At 33.6% G+C, this 25,925-nt stretch overlaps 2 protein-coding genes across 2 annotated transcripts; both read right to left on the bottom strand.

Annotated features, from left to right (window-relative positions):
• Positions 1-2,356: 2,356 nt before the first annotated feature.
• On the bottom strand, positions 2,357-4,163 carry LOC113732792 (E3 ubiquitin-protein ligase ATL6). Its single transcript, XM_027258767.2, has one exon. It carries the CDS (start codon positions 3,928-3,930, stop codon positions 2,674-2,676), a length of 1,257 nt encoding a protein of 418 aa, XP_027114568.1. The 5' UTR covers positions 3,931-4,163; the 3' UTR covers positions 2,357-2,673.
• Positions 4,164-18,522: 14,359 nt separating this feature from the next.
• LOC113729630 (transcription factor bHLH94-like) lies at positions 18,523-20,109 on the bottom strand. The gene is made up of 3 exons (XM_027253894.2): positions 19,551-20,109; positions 19,011-19,448; positions 18,523-18,804 (listed from the first exon to the last, which is right to left on the bottom strand). The coding sequence occupies exons 1-3, from the start codon at positions 20,004-20,006 to the stop codon at positions 18,703-18,705; spliced, it is 996 nt and encodes a 331-aa protein (XP_027109695.1). The 5' UTR covers positions 20,007-20,109; the 3' UTR covers positions 18,523-18,702.
• Between the last annotated feature and the right edge of the window lie 5,816 nt (positions 20,110-25,925).

The raw sequence follows: 25,925 nt of genomic DNA, 5'->3' as shown, positions 1-25,925 counted from the left end.
TAAATTTTGCATAATTGTCATTCATTCAACGCTGATAGTGTATACACTGTCAGTGTAAGAAAAATTAATCCCTTTTTTTTTAATCAAACAACTAAGACTTTCTTATAATCAATATCCTATATTTTCTCTCACGACATAAAATTGTCGGATCCAAGGAACAATAATATGTTGGAACTAAGAGACGACAGATGTAAACACTACAACAACAGATGTAGAAACTAAAATGAGAACGTACAAGATCATAAAAATGTTATCCGCTATTGAAATTTGTATCCTATATTTGATTTCAATCTGTCCAATTTCAAATAACCTCCACCATTCGTAGTCGGCCCTATATCCAAAATTGTCTTGCAGTTCTCATTTGGATCCGGTTTTACTACAAGACTTCAAGAGCATTTTGGAAAGAAATTTTTGCTAGATTCAAATCAAGAAGAAGGCTAGCCAATTGATGTTATGGAATTTGACAATGACAAAATTGTGAAGATAACCTAACACGTTAACGTGGCATTACCACCACAAATGCACGCGCTTTGTAAAGCAAAGGTAGATTAACTGTGAACTCAATGATCAGCCTCAAAACTCTGAAAGTCGAAAATAAGCAACACCAACCAGTACTAGTGATGTTGATTGTTGATGGTGAATGGTTTTTTTTTTTTAATTTTTTTAACTTCAAATTGGCCAATTGCCAATCAACTAGGGCACCTTAAAGCAGCCATGCAATAATTTTCTTGACCCTCCAATGGCTAGTGGGGAAAAAGGAGATGAGCCTTAATATTCCTTTTCAAGTTTGGTAATTAAGACATGAGGTCCCTTGTTCTTTTTAAAAATGAATTTTTTCCCCGGTTATTTAATGGTATAAAATTTTGTTTACTCATTCACCAAATGCTTTTTTTTTTCAAAAAAAAAAAAAATGCAACACTACTTGTTCATTCTACTATGCATTCAACCTTTTTTTATTAAAAAAAAAAAAGTCTTACCCTCTTCAAGAATGCAATCTCCTTAATCAATTAGTAGAGTAAAGTAAAAAAAAAAAAAATCCCTATTTGGAATTGCATTACAATTATTTAAAATTAGATAAACAGCATCAAACTCTTTCAATTCAGCTTCACTAAAAATTACTACTAAAAGTCAAAATATTTTCTTCTGGCCAGTTGGCATGCACTCTAAGGGAGTTTGGCATTAGAGTAAGCTGTTCTGTTTTTTGACCTTTTTACATCTCTAGTAATTACCTACAAAGAAATATAATATATTTGTGTTTTAAGTGGTGCAGAAGCTACATTCCCTCTCCTATTCTAGTATATGCTAGTGGAGGAATTGAGAATATCTATAGTAGGAAACCACCGAGCCTTTAAGGCTTTAGTGGGGTGGGAGACAAGGGTTCGAACCTTACCTCCCACCAATTTGCTACAATTGTGGTTCGCCCCTCATGGACAGTTCGATTGATCTCAGCAAGCCTCCTTAGGAGCTGATGTCCAGTACCCGCAAGAGTTTGAGTCCCGTGATTAATGTGTTCGGGGAGATGGGGCCTCTCCTCCCGGATCGGAGTGAGATTAGTCGGGCCCCGTAAGGATTGACCCGGACACCAACTCCGTCAGCAAAAAAAAAAAAAAATCTATAGTAGGACTTCATAGCCAGTAGTGATTTATTATTTTTTTTTATTTTTCAAATTTTAATTTAAAATAGAAAGTGAGAATAAATTCTTATAGGTTCCGTTTGAAAAAGAATGAAATGCCAAATTCTTCAGATATCACAATTGAGCCGGGTTCCAATAAAGTCATATATGATACTCCAATGGCTGGCTATTAAATGAAGAAATTGAGCCAAGTCAAAGATGGCGGGATGATTTTATTTCATCCCCAAATATTACAACAAAACACAGCGTGCTCCACACTTCACTTCATTGTCTCTATGCATTAGCAGTCATTTTCATTTTTGTTGCTAGTCAAGTTTCAATTTAACCATATGCCCTTGTTTTCAGCTCGAGACCATGCACGAGGAGGACGGTATCTTTTGCCATAACATTCCCTTTTTTTGGATTGTAGGCTACTCTGTTATTTGCTTAATGTCCGATTTAAAAGACATCAACAAGAGAGAAAGAAACGAGTCTAAGAGTTGAATTAACAGATTAATATAACTACTTAATAGTTCTACAAATTAATACCTTATTTTTGAATTGTATTTTTTTGAATTTTTTGTAAAAAAAAATTATTGTAACGATTTAATATATATGAGGTAAAAAGATGATTGTAAAATAATTTTTCTTTACAAAATTACACTACTGTCCGTTAACATCATTCTCGGAATCTTCTTCTTTAACCAAAAGTAGGAAAAAGACTTATTAAAAAAGAAGAAACAATTTAGAAAAGAAATAGGAGGCCCTACAAGTTTGCAATATCCGTCATACTTTACAGTTTTTGACAAGGTCACACTTAATTTACATGGTTTGCCAATAAACAAAAAAAAATATTTTAATGTAATATTAAAAAAAAATGAACATCATTGAAAAATCCATGGCTATAGTTTCCGAGACTTGGGGCCCAACTCACCGCGGACCAAGCTTTCTTTGCTGCTGGCGGCGAACAGAAAATTCTTGTTTCGGCTGCTGTCCGTTAAAGAATGGAGTGCTACTATCAAAATCTAGCCGGAGACTAGGTTCAACCAGTGCCATATCGTTTAAACCGGTGGTCGAGTCGAGTCAGATGCAACCAGACTGGTTTCATCAACTTCCTTTGGCTCCAAACACTTGAAAGATGGCATTTTCACTGTAGTTTTTTCGGTCTTCGACGATCCTTCACCATTATCAGCTGTCACCCGAGGGGACCTTATTGAGAGCGCCCTTGAGAAGAAAGACGGTACCCTTGCAAAAACCCAACGATCTGATTGAGCATCTCGGTCTAATGGTTCAACCCTTCTATAAGACCTTGCTCCTCTACTGCTTCCTTCGCCACCACCGATCCCATAACCTTTTCTGGAACTTCTGTCCCTTGGTAGAGGCACTGCATAGCTCTTTGTCCGGTTCAACAATGCTCGGTTCATCATTTCTTTCCTTTTCTCCTCCGGCAACCTTAAGGTAAACCGGTCCATGTTTTCCCCCGGTTGAACCAAAGAATGCCCGGTAGAATGCGATCTAAACCTTCCAAACCCAAAAACTCCTCTGCCTGGCCTCCTAATCGACCCAGCTCTCGATGACCTCATGTCGAAGCTATAGTTCCGGCTCACCTGCGGTCTAACCGTTTCTTGCCTCTCCGGCGGATCTTCACACACAACTTGCACAGGGTCTGCCGACACATTCCCTTCACCGTTGCTTTCTTGATTTTCCGAGGTAGTCATCTCCGGCAAATGAAAAGACGACTCATCGCCGGGCTGAGGTGTGAGATTAGCTCGACAAACCGGGCAAGTCACGTGAGATTCCAACCAAGCATCGATACACTCGGGGTGAAATACGTGATCACACTTGGGTATCAAACGCAGCGTTTCATGCTCTTCAAACTCGTTCAGGCAAACGGCACACTCGAGAGCACCTTTTCCAACCTTGTGATCCTTAACTTCAGCGTAGGTAAATGTCGGAAAAGTCTCGAGCACTGCCTGGTCAAGGCCACGGGAGGCAGCGTTGGCCCGCCGGGGATGCATAGACAGAACATTTCTGACGCTGTTGTTGGCGTTGGGATCGGAGCAGTGGCGGATGTAGATGGAAAAGAAGCCCATAAAGAACAGAGCCGCCACAAGAACCACTATGATGATGGCCATGGACGGGCTGAAACTTGAATAGGGACCTTGAAAGCCGTTGTTGTTGTTGTTGTTGTTATTGTTGTTGTTTGACTGAGCCTCGACTCTTGGCACAGCTGAGGATGATAACAAGATGAAAAAAACCATGATGAAGAAAACATGGATTTTTCCATGTTGAGATCGAGGATTGTGCATGATCTTCATTTCGTTTTGAGAATTTCTTGAACTGATTTTGAAGAGAGAGAGACAGAGAGATAGTGAAGATTTCGAATGAGAGGCTATATAGTAGGCAGGCTGGTACTTGTGGGACAAGAAGAGATAATTAAAGAGCCCTAGGAAGGTGGGAGGAGATGTCGATGGGAAGACAGAAGTTACGACTGTGGACTAAAAAAACCCCGCGCGGGGCATATGGGCATGGTTTGGAAGAGCAGCCGAAATATTAGGGTTGGAGGTATTGAAATGGTTTGTGGGCTTTATCAAAAAGTGGAGAATTTTGTGTCATTTTTTTTTATTTTTCAAAATCAAAGAAAAGCGTACACAATTGAAATCTTAAAAAAAAGTGAATTAGAGTTATTATGATGGACAATTTGGTAAATTAATTTCTGTTGATTAAGTGGAACTTTCCATCTTTTGGTAAATGATTCTGTGTTAGTATTTTTTAGGTTACATAATAGTAATAATTAAAACCAAAAAATCCATACTAATAAAATATTCTGGAAATTCTTGTTAGAAAAATAATGGGAGGATGGTTCCATTGAGTTTCCTGACTTCCAAGTGTGAAAGGTTGGTCTTATAAGGATGGCCAGCAGCCACGTGAGACAATCTTACAAATTGTAGGAAATTAGTTATGCTTTCTCTTGTTTACCAAGTACTATTATAATAGTACTTTGTTTTTGGTTTTGTTCATTTGGGTGACGGCACCGTTTTGTGTATATAGCTGACTATGTCAACCAACCAGGTGGTGGGAAACTCCTAGACTTTTTAAATTGGTCTAAATTGTTACTACAACAGATTGAAAGTTCAAAGAAACCTGGTGGTTTGTTCTAAGATATAGGGGTTTCTTTGTTTGTAATTGCCCTCTTTTTCTAGGCAAAAACATTTGGCATTTCTTGGAGATTTTAGTTTGTTTTTATTGCGTAATTTAAGATTTGAGATGGTAAAGAGACAAGCCTGAGGGCTTGAGGAGATGAACATGTATGGGGATATAAAGTGATCCATCCCACCATTGACATGTTCCATAATTTCATCTGAATGTTTTTTCCCACCATTGACATGTTCCATAATTTCATCTGAATGTTTTTTAGACATATTATCAATGACGTTTCAAGTATGCAGCAAATAGAGCTCTTTTTTTTTTTAATAAATATAAAATTTTGTTCATGAAAAATCTAAGTGGAACTCTAGATTTTCATTTCAAATAATTACCTTGCATTTCTTTGAGGGTGAGGCTCAAAATTGTTCAATTTGATAGAGATCATGGTCAGATATTCCTTAATTTTTGGAGTTGAAGTTAATCTTTTTTTTTTTTCTAAAATGGGAGATTTTAAACCCATGATCTCATACTTACCATTCCTTCTCTTAGTTGAAGTTAACTTATACCATTTTGTGATGATAATGGTTATGATTCATGAACTTGCCTGATTAATCCTCGAACAGATGTATTGACCTAATTTTTTTTTTTTTTTGTTGCCCGCCCGGTATCCGAAGCTTTTGCCCCGACTAATCCGGACCCGATCCGCGTCGCATGCTTGGCTATGGTGGGAGAGTCTCTCAACAGGGGTGTCTGCATACACTAGGATTCGAACACAAGACCTGCTTAAGCGAATCCGAACCGCTTACTATTCGGACCAACCCCCTGTGCTTTTATTGACCTAATTACTAACACTATTGAAGGTAAAAAAAAAATGGATAGACTTTAAGTTATGCCCTTGTGATTTTATTATTAGAAAAAAGTTGCCTTTTTGGATTCTACAATTATAGTGACCTCTCTTTTAGTTTTTGATATGAGTAAATTTTTTATGCAATGTTAATATTCAATTTTTTTAACATTAACAAGTTTAGATTATGTACAGATGTAGCGAAAAAATCCATAGCTGCTAGTGAAAAAAATTATAATACTATTAGTATGTAAAAAGTTAATTTTTTTTATATATATTTGATAAACATTCTATATGTGTAGATGTAGTGAGAAATTATTCTCATAAATTTAGCCCGCCGATTTATACAATAGCCAATTATTGAAAAATTATAGCATACAAGAAAGTAAAAGCAAAAAATAAAAAAAATAAAAAAAAGGTTGATGGGGAGATCGTTCTTATTTTTCACACCTTTTCAATTATCTAATTTTGACCAAATCTTTATATTAATAGCACAAATATATTGCAACAGATTTCTCATTGTTCGTTGTGATAAACATGAGGAAACTTCACTCGGACTTTGCCCTAAATAGAGTAATAAACTGATGTCAAATATAATATGGTTTATTATATATATGTGAAAATTCTTCCCGGTAATCCGTTGACGTCATGGCATGCGTCACTATCATTCTTCCTACTGACTTCCCGTTGTGGTCCTTAGCATATTCGGCTGGCTTAAATTTTTGATATAGCCCAGAACATTAGGCCCATAAACGTCTGAACTTCTGGTAGATTCCCGTCTCATTTAAAGAATTTTGGTACATCAAACACGGTTCTTGGAGTTGACTTCAAACAAAGAGAAAAAAAATTTTTTTAAAAGAAAAACTTATAGCAAGGGAGGAGTAAAATTTAAGAGATCGGAACAAGGATTTGATCCGAAATTTCTAGATTTCAATCTCAGCCAGTAGATCATAGAAAATGAAGAAAAGATTCATAAGAAGTTGTACGTGGAAAAAATTCAAAGCATACACAGAATTTTCAAAATCGTGTACTAGTGGAGGCAGGGAAATTCGAATCTAGCACGATGGTGTCTATATCAATGTTTGCATTTACTCTTGATGAAGATGGATACTTTGTCAGAATTAAGTTAATTTTTTTTTTATTAGTGTTTCGTTTGCCTAAAATACCAAAGATGTTACATATTACGTTTAACATAAATTAGGAAAGAACCATAGATATCTTCAAAATAGTAAAATAAAATACTTTAGTGATTGTGAAAGAGTAGCCTATGGTTAGACATAATAAAAAATTTCCAAGCTTTTGAAATTTTCATAGTTAACTTGGATCTTCTATCTAATTAAAGTATGTTATACACATAACACATGCATCTTGTTATATATATATATATATATTACGTGTGTGTATATGTATATTGCCACCTACTGCTTCATGGTCAAGAGAAAGAACGCAACGGAGTTTACTGGCTACAGTGGTCGGTATGACCCTGCAGACCGTTCAATGTGCTGGAAAGAAGTGGAAATGAAAGGTTAATGCCACCTTCAATAGATGACCAAGGTTCTATTGGAGTATTCATTTTCTTAGATTGACCGGCAAGAATAGAATATGTTTATTCTTGTTTATTCGAGAGCAATTTGACTCGTTTAGGCTTCTTGAATGAGAAAGTTCAAAAAAGACCGGTGTTGACTACTCCATATCTCAAGCTGTTTAGCATATCAGATTTGAGGAAAAAAGTTAAAAAAAAAAAAACTCATTAGGAAGAGACAAGGTAAGAAAACTAGGGTATGCAGTTTAAATACCCACATGCCTTATTAATAATGAGTGTGTTTGGACAGGAGATTATTTGTCTAAATTTATTTGCTTATATCACCGTTATAATTTTAAAAAAAAAAATCAGAAAGCTTTAGGTGTATGTGCTAAAAAAATACAATGCAGTCCACATGAATTTTTTTTTTTTGGGGGTTTAGTTGTGACAAAAAAACATCTAAAATTATTGGAAAAATTATAAAGTGTGATTGGAAAAATTAAAAACATCTAGAATTATTGGAAAAATTATTGGACAAAAAAAATACAATCACTGTTTTCGTTGAATGAATGATTTTGGAGTCATAAAGTGTGATTGGAAAAATTATAGAGTTCATCTGTTTCATTGAAAATAAATATATAGAGGCAACTGACAACTCACACACCGGTCATTATCGACAACTTAGTTAATTTTTGATTAACTTGATATTCGACAATCATAATCCCTTTTGACTTTGCCATTTAGTAAATTGCATCTAGACATGGTGCAATTATTCTTGCTGTGTCTTCTAGAAAAATTTGAATTTTGTGACAAACCATATCCATGGAATATATTCAACTCAACAAGATCAGAAGCCAAAGACCGAGGCTTGGAATCTAATCACGTTCAGACCAAATGACAATTCTTCATATTTTATTTTTTTGGATGGAAATTTTTTTTGGCCATCCTACTCTAAATAGGGCCAAGATACAATTTTAATTGTTAACCAACGACAAATATGCAATATAAACTGCTTATAGTAGTTCTTACAAATTATTGATCAACGAGACACAGTGAGATTTGAACCCAAACGACCCTAAAATAATGGTTTAACCGGTCTTATCAAATGGACCAATCCCAATTGATAATAATTTCTTGAATTCAATAAAAGAGGTTACAATGCCTTAGCTTGGTCTATCGGGTATGGGATTCCTCGTTTTCAGTGTCCATGATCATCATCGAGTGAGAAGCAAAAGTTTGAAAACGAGAAGTATGGAGAATAATATATGCATCTTTAATCGATTTTACATTAAAAAAAAACAAATTTAATTATTGTTAATGACACTTTTACTATCATTTTTTATTAAATAATTTTAATTTATTAGACTGTGTGATAAAATAAATAGTGTGAATGCTGTTAATAAAAAGTAGAGTTTGATTAACATTTACCTGAATTAATCATTGTACATGTGCATTATGAAATTGTACGTTTAGGTAATAACATGGATGTGAAAAAGGGACCATTTTGTAGCTTTGACTTATTCTGGTCGTTCCTCACCAATGAAGAAGAATAAAATCGAATGGAAGGGAACGATTGCAGATACTAAATTGAGTGGCGCTGCACCATTTTGTGCTTTTGGGTTCATTAATTTCATTGGTTGGAATTTTGGGTAATTAAGTACAAAAGTCATACTTATATTATATAAAAATAATAAAGATTTGATAAATTGTTGGTTTGGCTATATAATTTTGCCACACTCCTATTGATGTCATGATTTAGGAACAGCCCACATGTGCGCCATTTCACCATAAACTTTTGTTCTTCTACTAGATCAATTTTGTTTAAAGTCCAATTATATGTGTCTAAATCCCTCTACTTTCTTCTGGATTCCACTTTATTTATTTCCTATGCTTTTACTACTAAACTGCATGCAAGAAACTTTATTGGTAGTCTAGTTTTTTTTGCTATAGCAAGTTATTAAAATCCCGAAAAGGAAAATGCCCAATTTCATCTCTAGACTTTTTTACTATTGTCGATTTAGTTCCTAATTTTTATTCCTAACTAATTTGACACGTGAACTTATTTTCCAATTCCAGTTAAGGACCTGTGTGGCGGTGCCACCACCTAAAACCGATCTGACTCCTAATTGATTGACTAAATAGGGGTATTTTAGGAACGTCACTCATTAGACTGTAATAAATCAAGTAAATTGTGTAAAAAAAAAAACTACAAGATTAAACTTTAAAAAAGTTTTACCTGGTGATTTTTTACCCTATTTAAAAGTTTTATATGTTAATTTTTTACACGATTTATTTGTTTGATTACAGTCTTGCAAGTAACATTCCCATAAAACTCATGTTTTGTTAGTCAATTAGAAATCAAATCAGTTTTAGATGGTGGTGCCACCTCTGAGACCCATAATTGAAACTGCGAAATAAGATCAAGCACCAAATTGGCCAAAAATAAAAATTAGAGATTAAATCAGAACTAATAAAAAAGTTCAGGGATGAAATTGGTCATTTTCCGAATTGTGAAATTAGCTAGTTCTTCACTTCTTTTCCCAGCTAGCCGCTACCTAAGAGAGTATACATGCAACAAAAGGAGGGGCGGCTTTGACATTTTCGTAATCTAAATAGTTCATTAAGTTTGCGAGGAAAGAAAGTGTGAAGTAAATTCTTATATCCACATTTTCCTCTTGCACCAACTTTTTTTTTTTTAGAAAAGGGAATTTTCATTAATACGAAACAATGTCCACGCCAAGTACGGTGACAATAAAATCCGAAGGAAAGTCCCATATACAATTATCAGAGATGGGACAAACATTATTGTTTAACAAAACAATGGGCAAAACATAATTCAACTTTCTAAGCACCCATTTATGCTTCCCTTGCAAAGTTTTTGTATATATACCTACAAGAATATCATCCACAAGCTGATGCATCCATCCGAGCCCATACTTTGAATCATTTTAATAACCTTCTAATAATCACCTTCAAGAATAATTACGAGCAAACAAAGCTCCTACACCAACTTGACCGCAGCCTTTTGCAACGTAAGATTTGATGACCTCTGAAGCAAAAATTCCTAGGACTTGTTTTGCTAATAGTCATTGGATTCCTATTCGCTTCCTGAAATTGATTCAAAAAACAAAATGAGAAAGATACTAAATTGAGTGGGTCTTGTATGATTCATCAAATACAGCCCTATTATGACTATTCCACAAATGCATAATGGCAACCAATTCCATTTTCTCCTCCTTCAGTTTCACAAGGATATTAGGCAAACTAAGTGGGTTTCTTGCGCTAAACTAGATTTATACTTTTCAAAGTCCTAGTCAGTGATCCAAAAAATTATTCAATTCAAGCAACATTGGTGTATTAGTGGATGGTTATTGATCTACGAGCTGCTTTAGTTAAGCATTCTATCTCCTTTTCTCGTTTGAGCATTTATTTTGATTTCTTAAGATTACAATTAGATGTTTTACGTCGCAAGGAAAATTATGAAGAGAGGCAGCTATAGATAGGATTAATCTTTTTTATACTATCATTGTATATATTGACGGGTCTAAATGCATGTCACATCATATCAATTTAAATTTAAATATCTTATTTTACTTATGATATGTAATAAGATCAGCTAATATTTATACTGTTAGTGTATAAAAATTTATTCTCGTAAAATAAACAGAAAGCAAAATGAATTTTGGTCCTCTCACTGAGTGTGGAATGCGGACAAGGTGTAGAAGCCCACTTGAAAAGAGATAGGTCTTTTCATACTAGTTGATCAATTCTGAAAGAATACCCGATAAAATTGATATCAGTCCTTGGATATATGACCAAGTTTTCTGCAGTGGAAACTTGTCTCATGGGCACTGGATCTGAGATATAGAACCACAGGCTGCTATTCAGTTTTCAACTATTGGGTTATCAGCTCAAGTTTGGACTGTCTAATAAATCTATGATCATGTGTAACAACAAAACCCGTTGGAAAAGTTGGAATGTGCTTTGCCCACTTGTATTTTTTGTTTTTTTTTTTTATCAAAAGCGGCAAATGTTTTTCCCACTTGTATTGGAATGTATATTGCTGTGCTCTAGGAAATGGCAAATTGCCTAAAACAATTTTCTTAATCTCACAGAGAATGGGATCGTAAATGGAAAAGCAAAGCATTTTCCAAGCAAAGCACTAAATTTTGGATACTAGGACGATTTTCAGTCACACCCATAGAATAGATACTGGGGATACTTTTAAATAAACACCGAATAGTTACCATGCCAATTGATTGGAACGACATGTAGTGCTACTCCCAAATCCCCAATATTTTGTCTGAACTCAACGTTCTGATCTAATAATAATATTTGGGTTTTTTCTATTCTATGCCCTTCAAGCACATGATAAGAGGCGGGTTCAGAGTGTTGGTTGTTTGAAAAAGTTTTAACATTTCCTTGCTAAAGTTTTTTCATTGATGATAAATTTTAAAATTTGAAGTAAATCTACCGCTTATATTTTGTAAGGGCACAGCATTGAAAAAAATCAGAATAGTTAAGCACTATATTTTACTTTTAAGTGCTTGTTTGGTGCTAAGGAGAAGTTAGAGGGGGCAAAAAAAAAAAGAAACACTGTCCAGGGTTTAACATTGTTTTAGGTTCATGGATAAATAATTGTGTCTCACATTAATTCGAGAGATGGAGAAAATGTCCTCAATATATAAGTAGGGTTCAGGATTTAACAGTTTAAGTTTTTAGATCAATATTCGGTTCCTGACTTACATATCAATCATATTTGATGGGCTCATTTAAGAGTTTCACTCGTTACTTTGGGTATGCTAGTGGGTTACTTATTAGCAAGTGGATTCATTTCATAGTTGGATTGGTTACTCATTAGCAAGTGGATTCTTTTCAGAGTTGGGTTGGTGAAATTCTCTTCTTGGTGATAGATCGAAATGCCAAGGAGTTTGGTTGGTATTAGACCAATTGCATCAGGAAATTACATCCTACAGTTTGGTTGGTGTTGGATCAGGTGGTGATGGATTGAATTGATGATGGATCTTTTTGGGGATGGATAGAAGTGTCAAGGGGTTTGGTTAGTGTTGGACTAGGTGCTCCATGGAACTATATCCCACATTGGTTCAAAAGATGGAGAAAATGTTCGTAATATGTAAGTAAGAGTTTGAGACCTAACAGTCTAAGTTTTTGGGTCAGTGTTGAGTTCCTGATTTATATATTGGACCTTTTTAGTGAGTTTTCTTGAGTGTTTCTCCCTAAGGCATAATAGATATCGGACATAGCCAAGGAGTTTTATTGGTGTTAGACCAAGTGTGCTAGGGAATTACATCCTACAGTTTGGTTGGTATTGAACCAAGCAAGCGCGTAAGGAAATTATATCCCGTAGTGAAATTCTCTTCTTGGTGATTGATCAAATTGCCAAAGAGTTTGGTTGGTGTTGGATTAGGTGCTCCACAAAATTATATCCCATATTGATTTGAAAGATGGAGAAAAAGTGCTTAATGTGTAAGTAAAAGTTCGGGACCTAACAGTTTAAACTTTTGGATCAACGTTGAATTTCCTATTTACATATTAGACCTCTTTAGCGGGTTTTCTTGAGTGTTTCCCCCTAACATATAATAGATACTAGAGATACCACAAAATAGATACCGGAGATACCTTTAAATAAACAGTGAATATTTATCAGCACTATCAAATGCACCACGAAATTATATGCACATTGGTTCAAAAGATGGAGAAAAGTTTTTAATATGTACATAAGAGTCCGAAACCTAATAATTTAAGTTTTTGGATCAACGTTGAGATCGTGATTTACATATTGGACCTCTTTAGTGAGTTTTCTCAAATGTTTCTCCCTAATACATAATAGATACCGGAAATATTTTTAAGTAAATAGTGAATATTTACCATGCCAATTGTTTGGAATGACGGAGTACAACTCCCAGATCCCCAATATTTTGTTTAGATCTTATTTTAGTGCATGCATGTTGAGTTGTCTCGCTTAAGCCGTTTCTCTTACGCAACTTTCTGATCTTATAATATTTGGATTTTTCTATTCACGCACGCCTTTAGAGCATATGATAAGAGGTGGATCTGTCGTACGTTAGTTGTTCGGAAAAATTTTAAAATCTCTCCATTAAAAACTTAAAGTTTTTTCTTTTCACGAACGGATGGTAATATTTAAAATGTGAAGTAGGCTCACCCTTTATATTTTATAGGCACAGAATATTTAAAAAAAAAACCATAATATTAAAGCACTATATTTTACTTTTTAAGTGCTTGTCTAGTGCTAAGGAGAAGTTGGAGGGGGAAAAAGAAAATGAAACGCAGTCTATAGAGTAATAAAAGGAGTCAAATAAAAGTTGTCTTACATCAGAAAAAAGGCCATCGTGATAAAATTCCAATTTAGAATGATAATATGGAATCTTACTTAAACTTTTTGTATGGAGGTGGGCATTGTACTCAAGAGGGAACTTGATATCCAGGTGCTTTTCCATGTGGGGAACTGTTGCTCTTTTTCGGTTATAATCAATCTTCTTCCTTTGATTGTATGACTTTTCCCTCCTTCCTTTCTCGTGCAACAAACTTTTCGAGTTTCAGGTCTTGAACTTTTTTGGTAAAATTCCGAAGAATTATCGTGCCACCCACGAGCAACATTCGGGTCAATCAAAATAAAATGCATAAACTACTAAAATATGATGACAAACTGTAATAGATTAGTCAGTAAAACGCTTCACTTATAATTGAAAAGTTACAATAATTGCTCTGTTTCATTGTCATTCAAGCCAATACCCATTCTGTTCTCAGCCAGCCAATTAATACCCTTTTCTAATACTCCCTCCCTTTTTGTATAACTGACGTTTAAGAAATTTGCTCTTAAGTACTTTTATCTGTCGTTTTACTATCCCCATGCAGCGTTAATTAGTTTTCACAATTTTACCCTTTTATCTCTCTTTTCCAATACAGGGTTCTTAATTACTACTCCTAGTTAGTTTGCATTGCTTTTGACCTAGTAAAACAGCACCATTTAGTACTCTAGTGAGAGAAAACATGGGTGAATTGGATAATTAATGAGGGTACAAAAGGAAAGTAGTGTATAGATTTAAACAATGAAAAACTTTTCTTAATTGGTGTGCAAAACCTTAAACGTCTCTGTTTGCATTGTAAATTATTTGAGATATTTTTACTGTAGCACTTTTTGTGATGTGATGTATGTGAGATAAAAAGGTAATTGGGAAGATAAAAAGGTGTGTTGGAAATTGTAACGGTGATGTAAGCAAATAAATTTTGGCAAATAATCTTCTATCCAAACAAAAGTGGAATAACTAGTTAAATGAGTAACAATAACATTTTTGGACAGCCATTTTCCGCCGGAAAATTGCGTCGTTTTCCGTGACCACATTTCCCTATTACCTTTTTTTCTCACATACATCAAATCGTTACAGTAATTTTTCTACAAAAAATCCTAGAAAATGCAATCCAAACACAACCAATTATTATTATTATATATTGTTCTAGTTGACTAGAACTTGAAATTTAAGGTTTACTCTCTGAATATTTAGATCTTGTGCTCTTCCATCGATGAGAGTCAGCAATTAATTACAGGGTACTTTGATTTACATAACGGAATTCCTTTTTATATCCTAATTCATCTTTCTTTACCGTTTACATAAAGACTGCCCTTGGACTGAAAGATTTGATGAATGATTTGAAATTTTCTCAAATTTCTTTAGTTGTTTAGATTACTCAAAAGGTATTCAGATTTACAAATTACCAATTATTCTAGTTTTTAAAATGTATTTAGATGATTAGAGAATTGCAAACTGAACGCCTCTTAAGTAATCCAAACAACTAGAGCGATTTGGGTGAATTTCAAATACTTCATCCAATTCCTATATCCAATTGAAGCCAAAATCTTTTGTAAAATTTTTAGTTATGTGGGTATCATATTTTCCCAATTCTTGTAATAAAGATTAACTATCATTTTAACCAATTGACCGATGCATTAATTACTTGCTTTTTCAAATAAATCAACGATCCTATTGCCATGATGGGTTCCCTTGTATCTATCCAACGATCCTCAATTTTTTTGGTCGTATTGCTTGGAGCAATTGGTTCCTCTTCTTCTAAAGTCATCTTAATTTCTTGGGTATTTCCATTTTGCATCATTCAACAATACTTATATTTTCACTTTGATCTCTAAACTTCAAAATTGAACACTTTTGTTTCTAAAATATAAAATCTATTCAACATTAATCTATGAAGTATAAAATTTGTCTTAGTAAAGTATAAAATCTATCTTTTTTAACGATTTTACTTAAGAGGAACAAGTTTTATATGTTAGAGATTAAAGTGCCCCGTTTTAAAGTTTGAAGATCAAAGTGAGAATTTGAATACAGTCAAAAAATGCAAAATAGAATTAACCGTAATTCCTTTTTGAGGAACCATCATCGCAGCATTATCAATATTACTAGACCACTTCACAAACTATTTTTTTCCCCATTATGCCATAGCAAGCAAAAAATAGGGTTATGATGCTCCCCCTACCCCCTCAGGTATAAGAGTTATTCATTTTACCTCCTCCCATTAGCTTTTTCTCACTTTGCCCCCTCCAATAGTAAGATTCATCAATATGACCAAAATCCCCCCGTTTTAAATGGGCGAAATTTTAGATTAGTTCCCTGCAGCAAAATATATTGAAAACCGGCTTTAGAAGCTTTGGAAGCAAAAAATTACAATGTTTCTGCCCTTATTTTTAATATCTAAAGTGTTTAAAGTTGTTAGCATATTAAATGAAATCTAATAATTATTAAAGTTTCTGTGTTATCTTTTAGCAATTTTAGTCAAACTCAAGCTTTTGGGAATTTTGTGTTTGATGGTTTGGATAGTCAATCAGGCAAACTATTCTGCTAGTTGTTTCTTATTCATCAAATCTTATGAATAACCTAGAGGGCAGCGGAGGAGCCATATTTACTTGTGCCTCCCCTCAAGTTTTATGAAATTGTAAAGCAGGCTTGATATTTTATGTTATTTTCACTTTTACACCTTATCTGCACCTTCTTAATTTTCTTAAAAATCCTATTTGGCCCCTTCAAATTTTATGAAATTGGAAAATAGGCTTGACACCTCATAGTATTTTGACTTTTGCACCCCTTTCAATTTTCTAAAAACACTTGTTTGTTTGCCCCTTCCGTCCCCATAATTTTATAAAGTTCCTTATGTTAGACCCTTTACAATGTTTCAATATTTATTTATGTCTCCTCCATTAAACTTCTAAAATTCTATTTTTATATATAACTATGCTACATAAATTCACTTTAAAGAAAAAAATTTCAACCTTTTTTAAGTTTAAATACAACTATAATGTTAATTGTAAATCAAATGCAACAGTTTAAATATAATGATACACAATCATCCATACTAAAGATTTAACTCTATTACAAATCTATATGTTGACAATTGCCCTCCCCTATCTGCAGGTCCTAGCTTCACCATTGCGAGAGGGTATTTCATTATTGTAATCACTTGAGAGTGAAGTTTAGAGAGTCTTGTTTAAATGATTTAATAATATACTGTCATTGGTTTTATTATTCTTCTTCTATGCATTTTTATGCCTATAAAAAGTCTTCTCACATATATATCTTCACATACACACAGATATATATATATATACATACCTAGTATTTGAATGTTTAAGTTCATCTTCTTAATCCTATAATTTTGTGGAGTTCTACAAAAGTGATAAGTAGCTCTAATAAGTGGATATATGTGGTGACTCTTGTAATCATCAGAAACTTCAGGGGTAATTAGCTATGCAGCTTCCACTTTTCTTTCAGTTCACACACTGTCTACTGCATGAATTTGAGAAAGATGGTCCCATGGAAGTTGGATTTACCCAGCAATCATTCTAGCAGTAGTGGCCTATACTGTTAAATGTTCCATTAATTAGATCTTAGGCTCAGTGAATGGCCAAAAAGAATCAGATGATAATAACCTAATAAAAAGAATTTTAAACATCAAGTTTCTATGACATTCGAAACATTGGCTACTGTGGGACGTCTCGTCAGTTCTTTTCCATTGTACACTTTATTGTTGCTTTACTCTATTGATCTCCTAAAGGCAATTGAACTCCACCAACCTATATTTGCTTTTGCTTAGGGATCAGAGCGCCGATGTCTTATGTTTACATGGGACATGATGTCTTCTTTATGTGACCCTGATTTGGATTCTTGTTGAAAAAAAAAGAATAACTCTTCCATTTTGGGTAGTACGTAAAACAAATCATAAAGAGGATCATGATGTCATAGTTTGAATGAAGTTTCTCATGTGAGATTAATTAGAGGGTTATCCTCCGTTTTGTGTTCAAAACATTCATGATCTTGTAACAAGTCTACAGTTGACACTCTCCTGATATTTTATTCTATTTACTAAATAATTAATGCGAACGATCTTTTGTCTCGTTTCCTATTTTACTTACTGTCACACTTTTTATTATATTATTATTTTATTTCATTCAGAAATACTGTATTTTGATTCCACTTTGTTTCTTTAATTCTTTTTCGTTTCATTAAGTCCCAGGAGCTTACTAACAGAGTTAAAAGTTATACTCAAATACTAAAAAAATAATTTATAAATAGAAAAAGAAAAAAAATACAACATAAAATTCATAAAATTCCTTTTTTTTTAAAATAATATCTTGTATATTTAATTAGTTGAATCTTGTGCTTTGCCTTGCTATAGTAATTTTTGAAACTTAAAGAAACAAAAAAAGAATTAAAAGTGGATGATTTTGGAGGAAAAGTTGACATTGTAATAAAAGATGTGACGGAGAGCAGGATAAAAAATAGGACAGAAGAAACATTGCAATCAACTTCTCCATAGTAATGAATGATTGACAACCTAGCTTTGGGTAATAGCAAAATTATTGTTTAATATCTTCACAAGAACAAGCCATAGATTGCATGTTGATTAATGATAACTCCAGTCCTCCAAGCTTCTCAATTTTTCTTGATTGAGTGATCGATAACCAAAAAAGTAAAAAAAAAAAAAAAAAAAATTAAAGATCCATAATCCAATTTTTGGGTTTTATATTTCAATCATGGCGCCTTTACAAGAATGTGATAATTTCTTGTCGTGAGTAATGGCTAATGAGTAATTTGCTTGGTCTAAGACAACTCATCTTGGAAAGTGATTGGCTACTGCAGGAAAGAAAGATGAAAGATTAATCAAAACTTGCAACGGATTTTAAGCTGGTTAATTAATTGGTTTAAATAGTGTCTTAATTGGGAAGAAATCTGCAAAACTTGGAGGAAACTACCTCCATTTTGCAGATACATTTCAGACTATTGGTGATATTCTTAGGCTAGACCAAAATAATAATAATAATAATTGTTATTATAATAAGTAAATAAAAAGTTAAGGAGAAAAGTCATTGGTTCATTGCAGAAGGCAGTGGCAGTACTAATAAACAAACTCAACTTCAGGAAATGTGAATGAATTCAAATAAATTACTGTTAGAAGAAAAGAAAATGTAAATTATATTTTCCTTTCATCATCAGAATAACCGAAGTTCGAATACAATCCTAGCTACAGTAGTTATCCGGTAAAGACGGCAGCCTCTTCCAGGATTCTTCTTAACATCTTGTTCACGGCAGCGGCAATTTCATCCACAGTAGTCAATCTGCAGTCGTCTTCTACCTGCAGCAATCCAAATGCCAAATGAACTTATTAATCCATTCTAATTATGGAGAAATAACTAAATAACTTTTGGACTTAGCCAACAATTTTGGACGTAAACAATTGTCCGAACAATGCTTAAATGAAGCTATCAGAAACCGGATCTTTAGATAACTGATGTGTGATTTGGAGCTTTAGATTCATAGTTTATGTACATAAATACTAACCTTCAGACTGATAGAATAAAGGACAATTTGATCAGCAGTTGTGACATTGAGATGGAGGATGGTAAGTCTGAGGCTTTGTAGCCCAGAAACCATTTTCATCAGCAGTTTGGGCCTCTTTCTTGATCTTACTTTGAGGTTGGCATGATTTTCAACCATTGTGACTTCAATATCAGCCGCTGCTAAACGGTTTCCTCGAGTTGAAGAGGGATCACTCATCAGATTTGTTATGGTAAAGGCATTTTCAGAGCTAGTCATAGTAGCTGAGTACTGTGGATAGGTGAAGAACTCAGAAAATGGAGAAGATGATGATGATATCAATGAAGATGGTCCACAATCATAGCTCCGATTCATATGACTTTGACCATCAAGAAACTGCAACTGTTGCTCAAGCTCTTTAACATAATTAATCGCCCCGCCAACTATTGATGCTTGATCACCCTGGTCATTGCAACAATGAGAAAAACTTGTCACTCTGTGTCTGACAATCATTGAGAAAATTAGTTTTTACAAACATGAACTGAATGAGAATTTAGGACAGACCTTTTGAACATAGCCCTCAGGCATTAGGCCGCGGAGCAAGGAAAGATACTCATTCATTTGTTTCCTGCGATTTCTTTCAACTGCAATGTGAGCCATTCTTTGGTTTTCAATCTCTTCCTGGTTCTTTTTAGGCCTTGACCGCCGTCTTCTTGGTCTAGAACTTGACATGGTGCTGGAGGAATCGAGCTGCAGGTTCTGATCATCAGGGATTTTGTGAACACAACTTTCCAGCTCGGATGCTGCATTTGGAGCCCAATTCTCGGATGGTGGAACGGTTAGAGAAAGTGGAGACTTTTCATCTGTATTCTCTTGACGAAAGTCAAAAGAACTGCTCTCAAATGTCTCTGCAAAATCAAAATCACAGCCCCAAATGTTGCCACCGCCAAAATAGTTGCACAAGTCTTTGATATTGTATCCAAGCATATCTTGTTGATAGACCACCGTTTCTAGGGCCATTTTCTCTAATCTCCGAAATGATGAACTTGGTTATTTTTTTTTAAAAAAGCTTTGACAAGGCTTTTGCCGAATAGAAAAACTCTTACCAAAAAGCAAAAAGCATTCAGCCTTGATTTGATTATACGGATAGGACTGATCTTTTATAGACAAGAACCATAATATGTTACTATTGTTATTTTTCACGTGAAGGGTCATTAAATTCTTCCATAATGCTAGAGCTTGAACTGTTGATCTTCATTCTAATGATCTGTCACTTATTTTGCTTTTTCATATTTTTCATTTAAACTGCCTAAACATTGACAGAGTACTTTCGTTTTGTCTTCCTTCTTTTTTGTTTATTTATTTATTTTTGAATATGGCATGTACGTACGAGTTCGTAATCATGCACAATCTATTTTTGATTTATTTATCATTTGCACCAAGCGTTTTGGCTGCATTCATGTTTAGTGTTAGATGCTGTGCACTGATGCAAAATTAAAATCATTAGTTCTCTAAATTGGCATAGTCTTTAGATTATCAGTTCTAAATTGACTTATCAGTTCTAAATTGATCAGTCAAGGACGCCACGATCTGACGGCTAAGACTTAAAGCTCTTTGGTTCAAATCTTCCTTCGCTCTTTATATTTCTTAAATCCTACACTTTTTCTACAGAAAAAAATTTTTTGACAAAAGAAAAAGTTCTAAATTGATTTAAAAAAAAAAAATAAAGATTGCAAAATATTTTCTCGTCCAAGATAGAAAGAGAAGTTTGCCCATTTATCAACACAAATCGTGGAAGTAAGGCAACCTGCATATTTGCTCTAGAGGCCGAGCCACCATGCTGACTTCATCACCCCTTATGACCAAAAACATGTTTGATGACCTATTCAAAGGGTTAAGCCGATCGAGTACCTTTTCGGGCAGTGTCTCGTCTTTCTTTGCATTGTAAGTAGTTAAGCCATTCGTAATTCTTTGGTGCCTTATGTTCCCATTAATGTGGAGTAGAAAACAGAAACAAAGAAAAATTTCCTGAGCATTATTAAACATTTTCAGGAGAGTCCTATTCAGGCCTTAATTGGTTAAAAAGTCATAGTAGTAAATGCTGAATCTTTGTTAAGTTGGTAACCTCATGAATTAAAGAAAACTGGCATTCATATTTGGGTTTTTCTAATGGATGTGTATTGGACACTCGTTAAAATATTTAAATTACACTGAATTTAATAGTTATTGCCCCACCTTGCATTAATACATTTTTTCTAATTAACTTTATTTTTAAACATATTTAACACCTGAAATACATCTTAATTAATAAGTGTTTAATAGGCACTGGTTGGACAGGCTCTTCATATTTTAGTCCCAAGTTTTATATCTACAATTAAAAGCCTTATGGAACATCCTAATAAAGAACATTTTAATCTAGAAACACAATAGATGGAGAAAATAAACCATTTCCTATAAGTTCCGTTAAAGCTAAGATGGTTTTATATGGACAACATTTTTGGTTCAAACACCAGGAATGACTTGTAACAAATTTAGGTAATGAAACTATCCGTCCTTCAATTCAATTTTTACAGACCACAATTTACAACTATATAGACATTGTTGTACCCACAAGAACAATTTTTATACTACAACTTATTATGAACGTAGTAGCTGTCCATAAGAACAATTTACTACAAGGTGAATTTGGTACTCTATAGACATCATTAGCCATAAAGTAACTACTTTTTTTAATTACAAAATACTCAAGTGAAAACTACATATTTCTCACTTTGTCCCCCCTTATTGACCAATTGGATTAATCCAGACCCTGAGCATTTTAATTGTTTCTATTGTAATACAATCGACGCAGCAAACTCAAATTGAACTGCATTCCTTCATGTTAGTTGCTTATATTGCAAGGAAAGGATATGCATACCTTTAATAAATCAATGATTTGCGAATTCGAGAAGAAAAAAAATACACTTGAAGGCATTTTTATCCACAAATCATAACATTAATTTAATTTTGCAGAGGCCATATTTGTCTTTCCCATTTTTTGCATGTGGATCACATTACCCTAATTATTGCTTTCATTGAGGGCATATAGGTCACTAAAATGTCGAAGTTTTGCTGCGTTGATTGCATCACTTGAGAAAATTTAACCCCTATGAGGCGGACTGATATGATTACAAGTGCATTTTGTAGTTAACCTTTGACATTTAAAAGATCTATATGATTTTCCAAAAATCTTTTTGAGTGCTGAACCGAATGGATGTTAAATGCTTAAGGACTAAACGAAGAAATTAAAAGTTGAGGGCCTAGCTAAAACAAAACTTTCATATTAGTTTAATGGCTTTCTAATGTGATTCACAGGAAAGGAAAAACGTAAAGGAAAAAAAAAAAATCAAGAAACAATGCAAAGTGTTCTTATAATGGTAAAGCCATATAACTAATGAGGCCTCGTCACTGTTCTTTTCATGGCATGGTCCTTGGACCATGAAGGTGATGTTTTAGCTTGATTCTCTTCCAGTTCACTTCCTTGGAGGCAAAAAAATTTGATTTCCCACCTGCGGTTCTACAATTAGTTTTCTATGTATCACAACCTAGCTTGGATATAGCTAGACTATAAATTTAACCACTATTATTGCGTCTGACACAAAACAATGTAACGTTTTATATAGTAAAGATGCATCTCCATTTTCGTTGCAGGAGTAAACGAGGAAGGGATGGAGCTAAGTAAATATGCTAAGGACAGTGATTAACCAACTAATACCTCTTTTTTTTTATTGAAAAAAATAGGACTAACCAAATAAATTGATGGATGCCACTTGGCTAAACCCTAGAAGCCTATAGCAAGAACATGTAGGAATCAACCACTCTGCTATTTTAATTTTAATATGTAGCTGAAGGTCCATTTCTCTCATTGGAAAATGGTTACACTCAAACTAATGTGTAAGATAAAATATAGTAGAAGACTTAACTAGCAACCTAGCTATTTGACTCTATGTATGTATTAGTTAATTGTAGTTTAGGGGACATAAATATGATTTATTTTTCAAGGAGACAAGAATGGATGCCTATGAGACAAAATTAGATACTTGTCGCATTAGGATCTTAAAAATAATTAAACCACTTATTTTTAGAATTTCTAGGGTATCTTCCAAGAATATATTAGCTGTTAATTTATAATCACATACATAATTTCGGGACAAGATTCATGACTAGAGTATGACATCAGCTATGCCAGTGAAGATTTTAATGGAGTTATCACTGATTAATGAGTTGCTTGCTGACAATCAATGGTAAGGTTTACGAGTTAATATTCCCATAAGACTGCTTTAGCTCAACTTCGGCTAAAATACAAGAGTTCGAGCTCGACAGTAGTTTAACATAATAAGTGATTTTTTTGTTTGTACTTGGAGAGTTTCTTGGTCCGTTTATATTCTTGTGCTTTTGCATATAGTAAATTCTTGTGACAAATAAGTGAATTCCAGAGTTGCAAATTTAATTTAACGATGTTATATGATCTTGAATTCCAAAGTTACTGTCAATCAATGTATACACTTTCACCATTAGATATATGACACATAATTCAAATTTGAATTTGAAATCCAAATTTTACATATGTATCGTGCATCCAACCATGATAGTGTATATATTGTCAGTGTATATAAGATTTACTCTTTAATTTAACGATCTGGAATTCCTGGAATTTAATCTCTCTCTTGCCTTTTCACATACCATTTGAATCCTTTAGTTGTCCTCATTTAATGTGTTTCCAACATGGTTGGAGTAGTTAAGGCTAGAAGTACTGTTTAGCCTGGATTCCATTAGGCCGGTCTATCTAATTGCCGTTCTTTTAAAGGTAGACATGTTCAAGTCAATATAAGTTTTCAACATGATGAATGAGATTCTTATATTTGAGTATGAAAACTCTTGAAATTCTGACCAAAAAAACAGAAAGAAAAAAGGAAGTATCAAGACTTCTTGGTGATTGTGTTAAAATGAGTCTTAATGAACGCACATCGGTTGACTAATACTTTTCAGACCCAATAAAAGCCACAAAAAGAAAAAGGAGAAAAGATCATAATAACTATTATAGGCTATGAAATGTTTTACAAGAAAAAGTGTCTTGATCTTGCATTTTGGACTACTAGCATCCAGTTGAAAATTGAAAAAAAAAAAAAAAAACCATTCCAGATTATTTCTTAACTTCCATGCAATTATTATTATTTTTTTTTGAAAAAAAAGGACTTGTCCGAGAGTACTATGAATAGAAAATTGATAATATCAGTTAGCTAACGTAAATTTTTCTTTTTGGGGAAAAATTGATGATAATATTGGTCAAGCAGGAGGATTTTCCACTCCGCGTAGTTGGTGAGATCAAGTGTTGACATGCTAAACAAGCAATAGGCCGACCGAATTGATACCACAGACTATAACTGAAATAATTTCAATTTGTACCTTCTTGAAATTTGGTCAATTGCCTCTATGCGAAGGTTATCGGCCAATTTTGTCCTCTCATTTTATTGTCTAATTCAATGAAAACAAAAACCCCTCTGCCTCTACCTAAGGAAATCTTGAAATTCTTATTGACAATGAAACTTCTAATTGATTAGATCTAGCTAGATAATAGCCTTTTAATCTAGATTGATATGTCAAAATTTCAAACTGTCCACGTGCAACCCATTGTGAATTACAGCTAGCAAGTCACTGATGAGGCAAATTAAGAATTGACAAAAAAAAAAAAAACAAAGGATGTTAAGATATTGATAATTAAAGGGCTCTAACAAATTTCTAGCATTGGACCAATAAAATCAATTACATACAAGAAATAAAAAAAAAGGAGCAATCTCAACACTCTTCTGTAACTTTAAAGCAAATGAAGAAGTAAACATAGCACGTTATATAAATCATAAATAATAGTTTAAGACAAAGGGATATGCTCAAACTACATTACACTTGTAGGTCTTCATGACACTAGGATTGGCATACTGCCATAGAATTCTGAGAGGATTATGCTAACATAAGTTGTTGAATTAATAAGAATGGATCCTTTTCTTTTTTTATAAAAGATTGTATATTTGAATTTCGCTGTCAATATGAAGCTATGTTTGTGGACAATTTGTAAAAATCTCTATAAGCAATCTATAGTTTCGGAGACATGCCTTGACTTGTAGTGATGATCGAAGTCGAATCTATTCAAACTTTTAATTATAAAATAAAAAAAAAATTCTGTGAAGACATATAATCTTTCGAGGGTATTAAATTTGATGTTTTGGGGGCAACACTTTTAATAGTAAAGGACATAGTCGAAAAACTTTCGGTATCTATGTATATACATATATACCACAAAATCATAATACAACACAAGGGGCCATAGTTAAGTTTACAGGTTCTCTTCAGAGAAAGGAGTTTAAATCTATATACAGTAAAAAAAAATTTAATGAGTATTCACTACGTACTCATAAATACATACGATCATAATTATTGTATTCCTATATTTAAATATTTTTTAAAAATTATATATATATATATATATCTTAAAATTAACACGTAGAACTCCTCTTAACAAAACACCCGTTGACCTACAGTTATAATCATGATAAATTTGACCTTTTTGTGGGAGACAGCATGGCGCTTGTACGTGTAAGGATTTACTTATTTAACTGCCCGTGTCCTTGTTTTGTCCCTTAGTTGGAGTTTTTTGTACCTGGATATAATAATACAAGACAGAACCTAGCTGGAGATCATATATGTTAAACGGGAAAATCATATCGATACCTATTTATTCTAGTGCTTTCAAGATAATACCCTGAATAATTGATACGTCATTTTTGGTGCCCTAAACAGCATATAGAAGTAAGGAAGTAGTTTTTCAATACTAGTTGATGGTGCAAATTACGTTTCATAGATAAGGAAATATGGTTTTCTCTTTTCTTCTTTTTCCTTTTTACA

The sequence above is a fragment of the Coffea arabica genome, chromosome 2e, assembly GCF_036785885.1.
Source record: "Coffea arabica cultivar ET-39 chromosome 2e, Coffea Arabica ET-39 HiFi, whole genome shotgun sequence".
NCBI classification, from domain to species: domain Eukaryota; kingdom Viridiplantae; phylum Streptophyta; class Magnoliopsida; order Gentianales; family Rubiaceae; genus Coffea; species Coffea arabica.
This window is presented reverse-complemented; position numbering and strand designations above follow the sequence as displayed.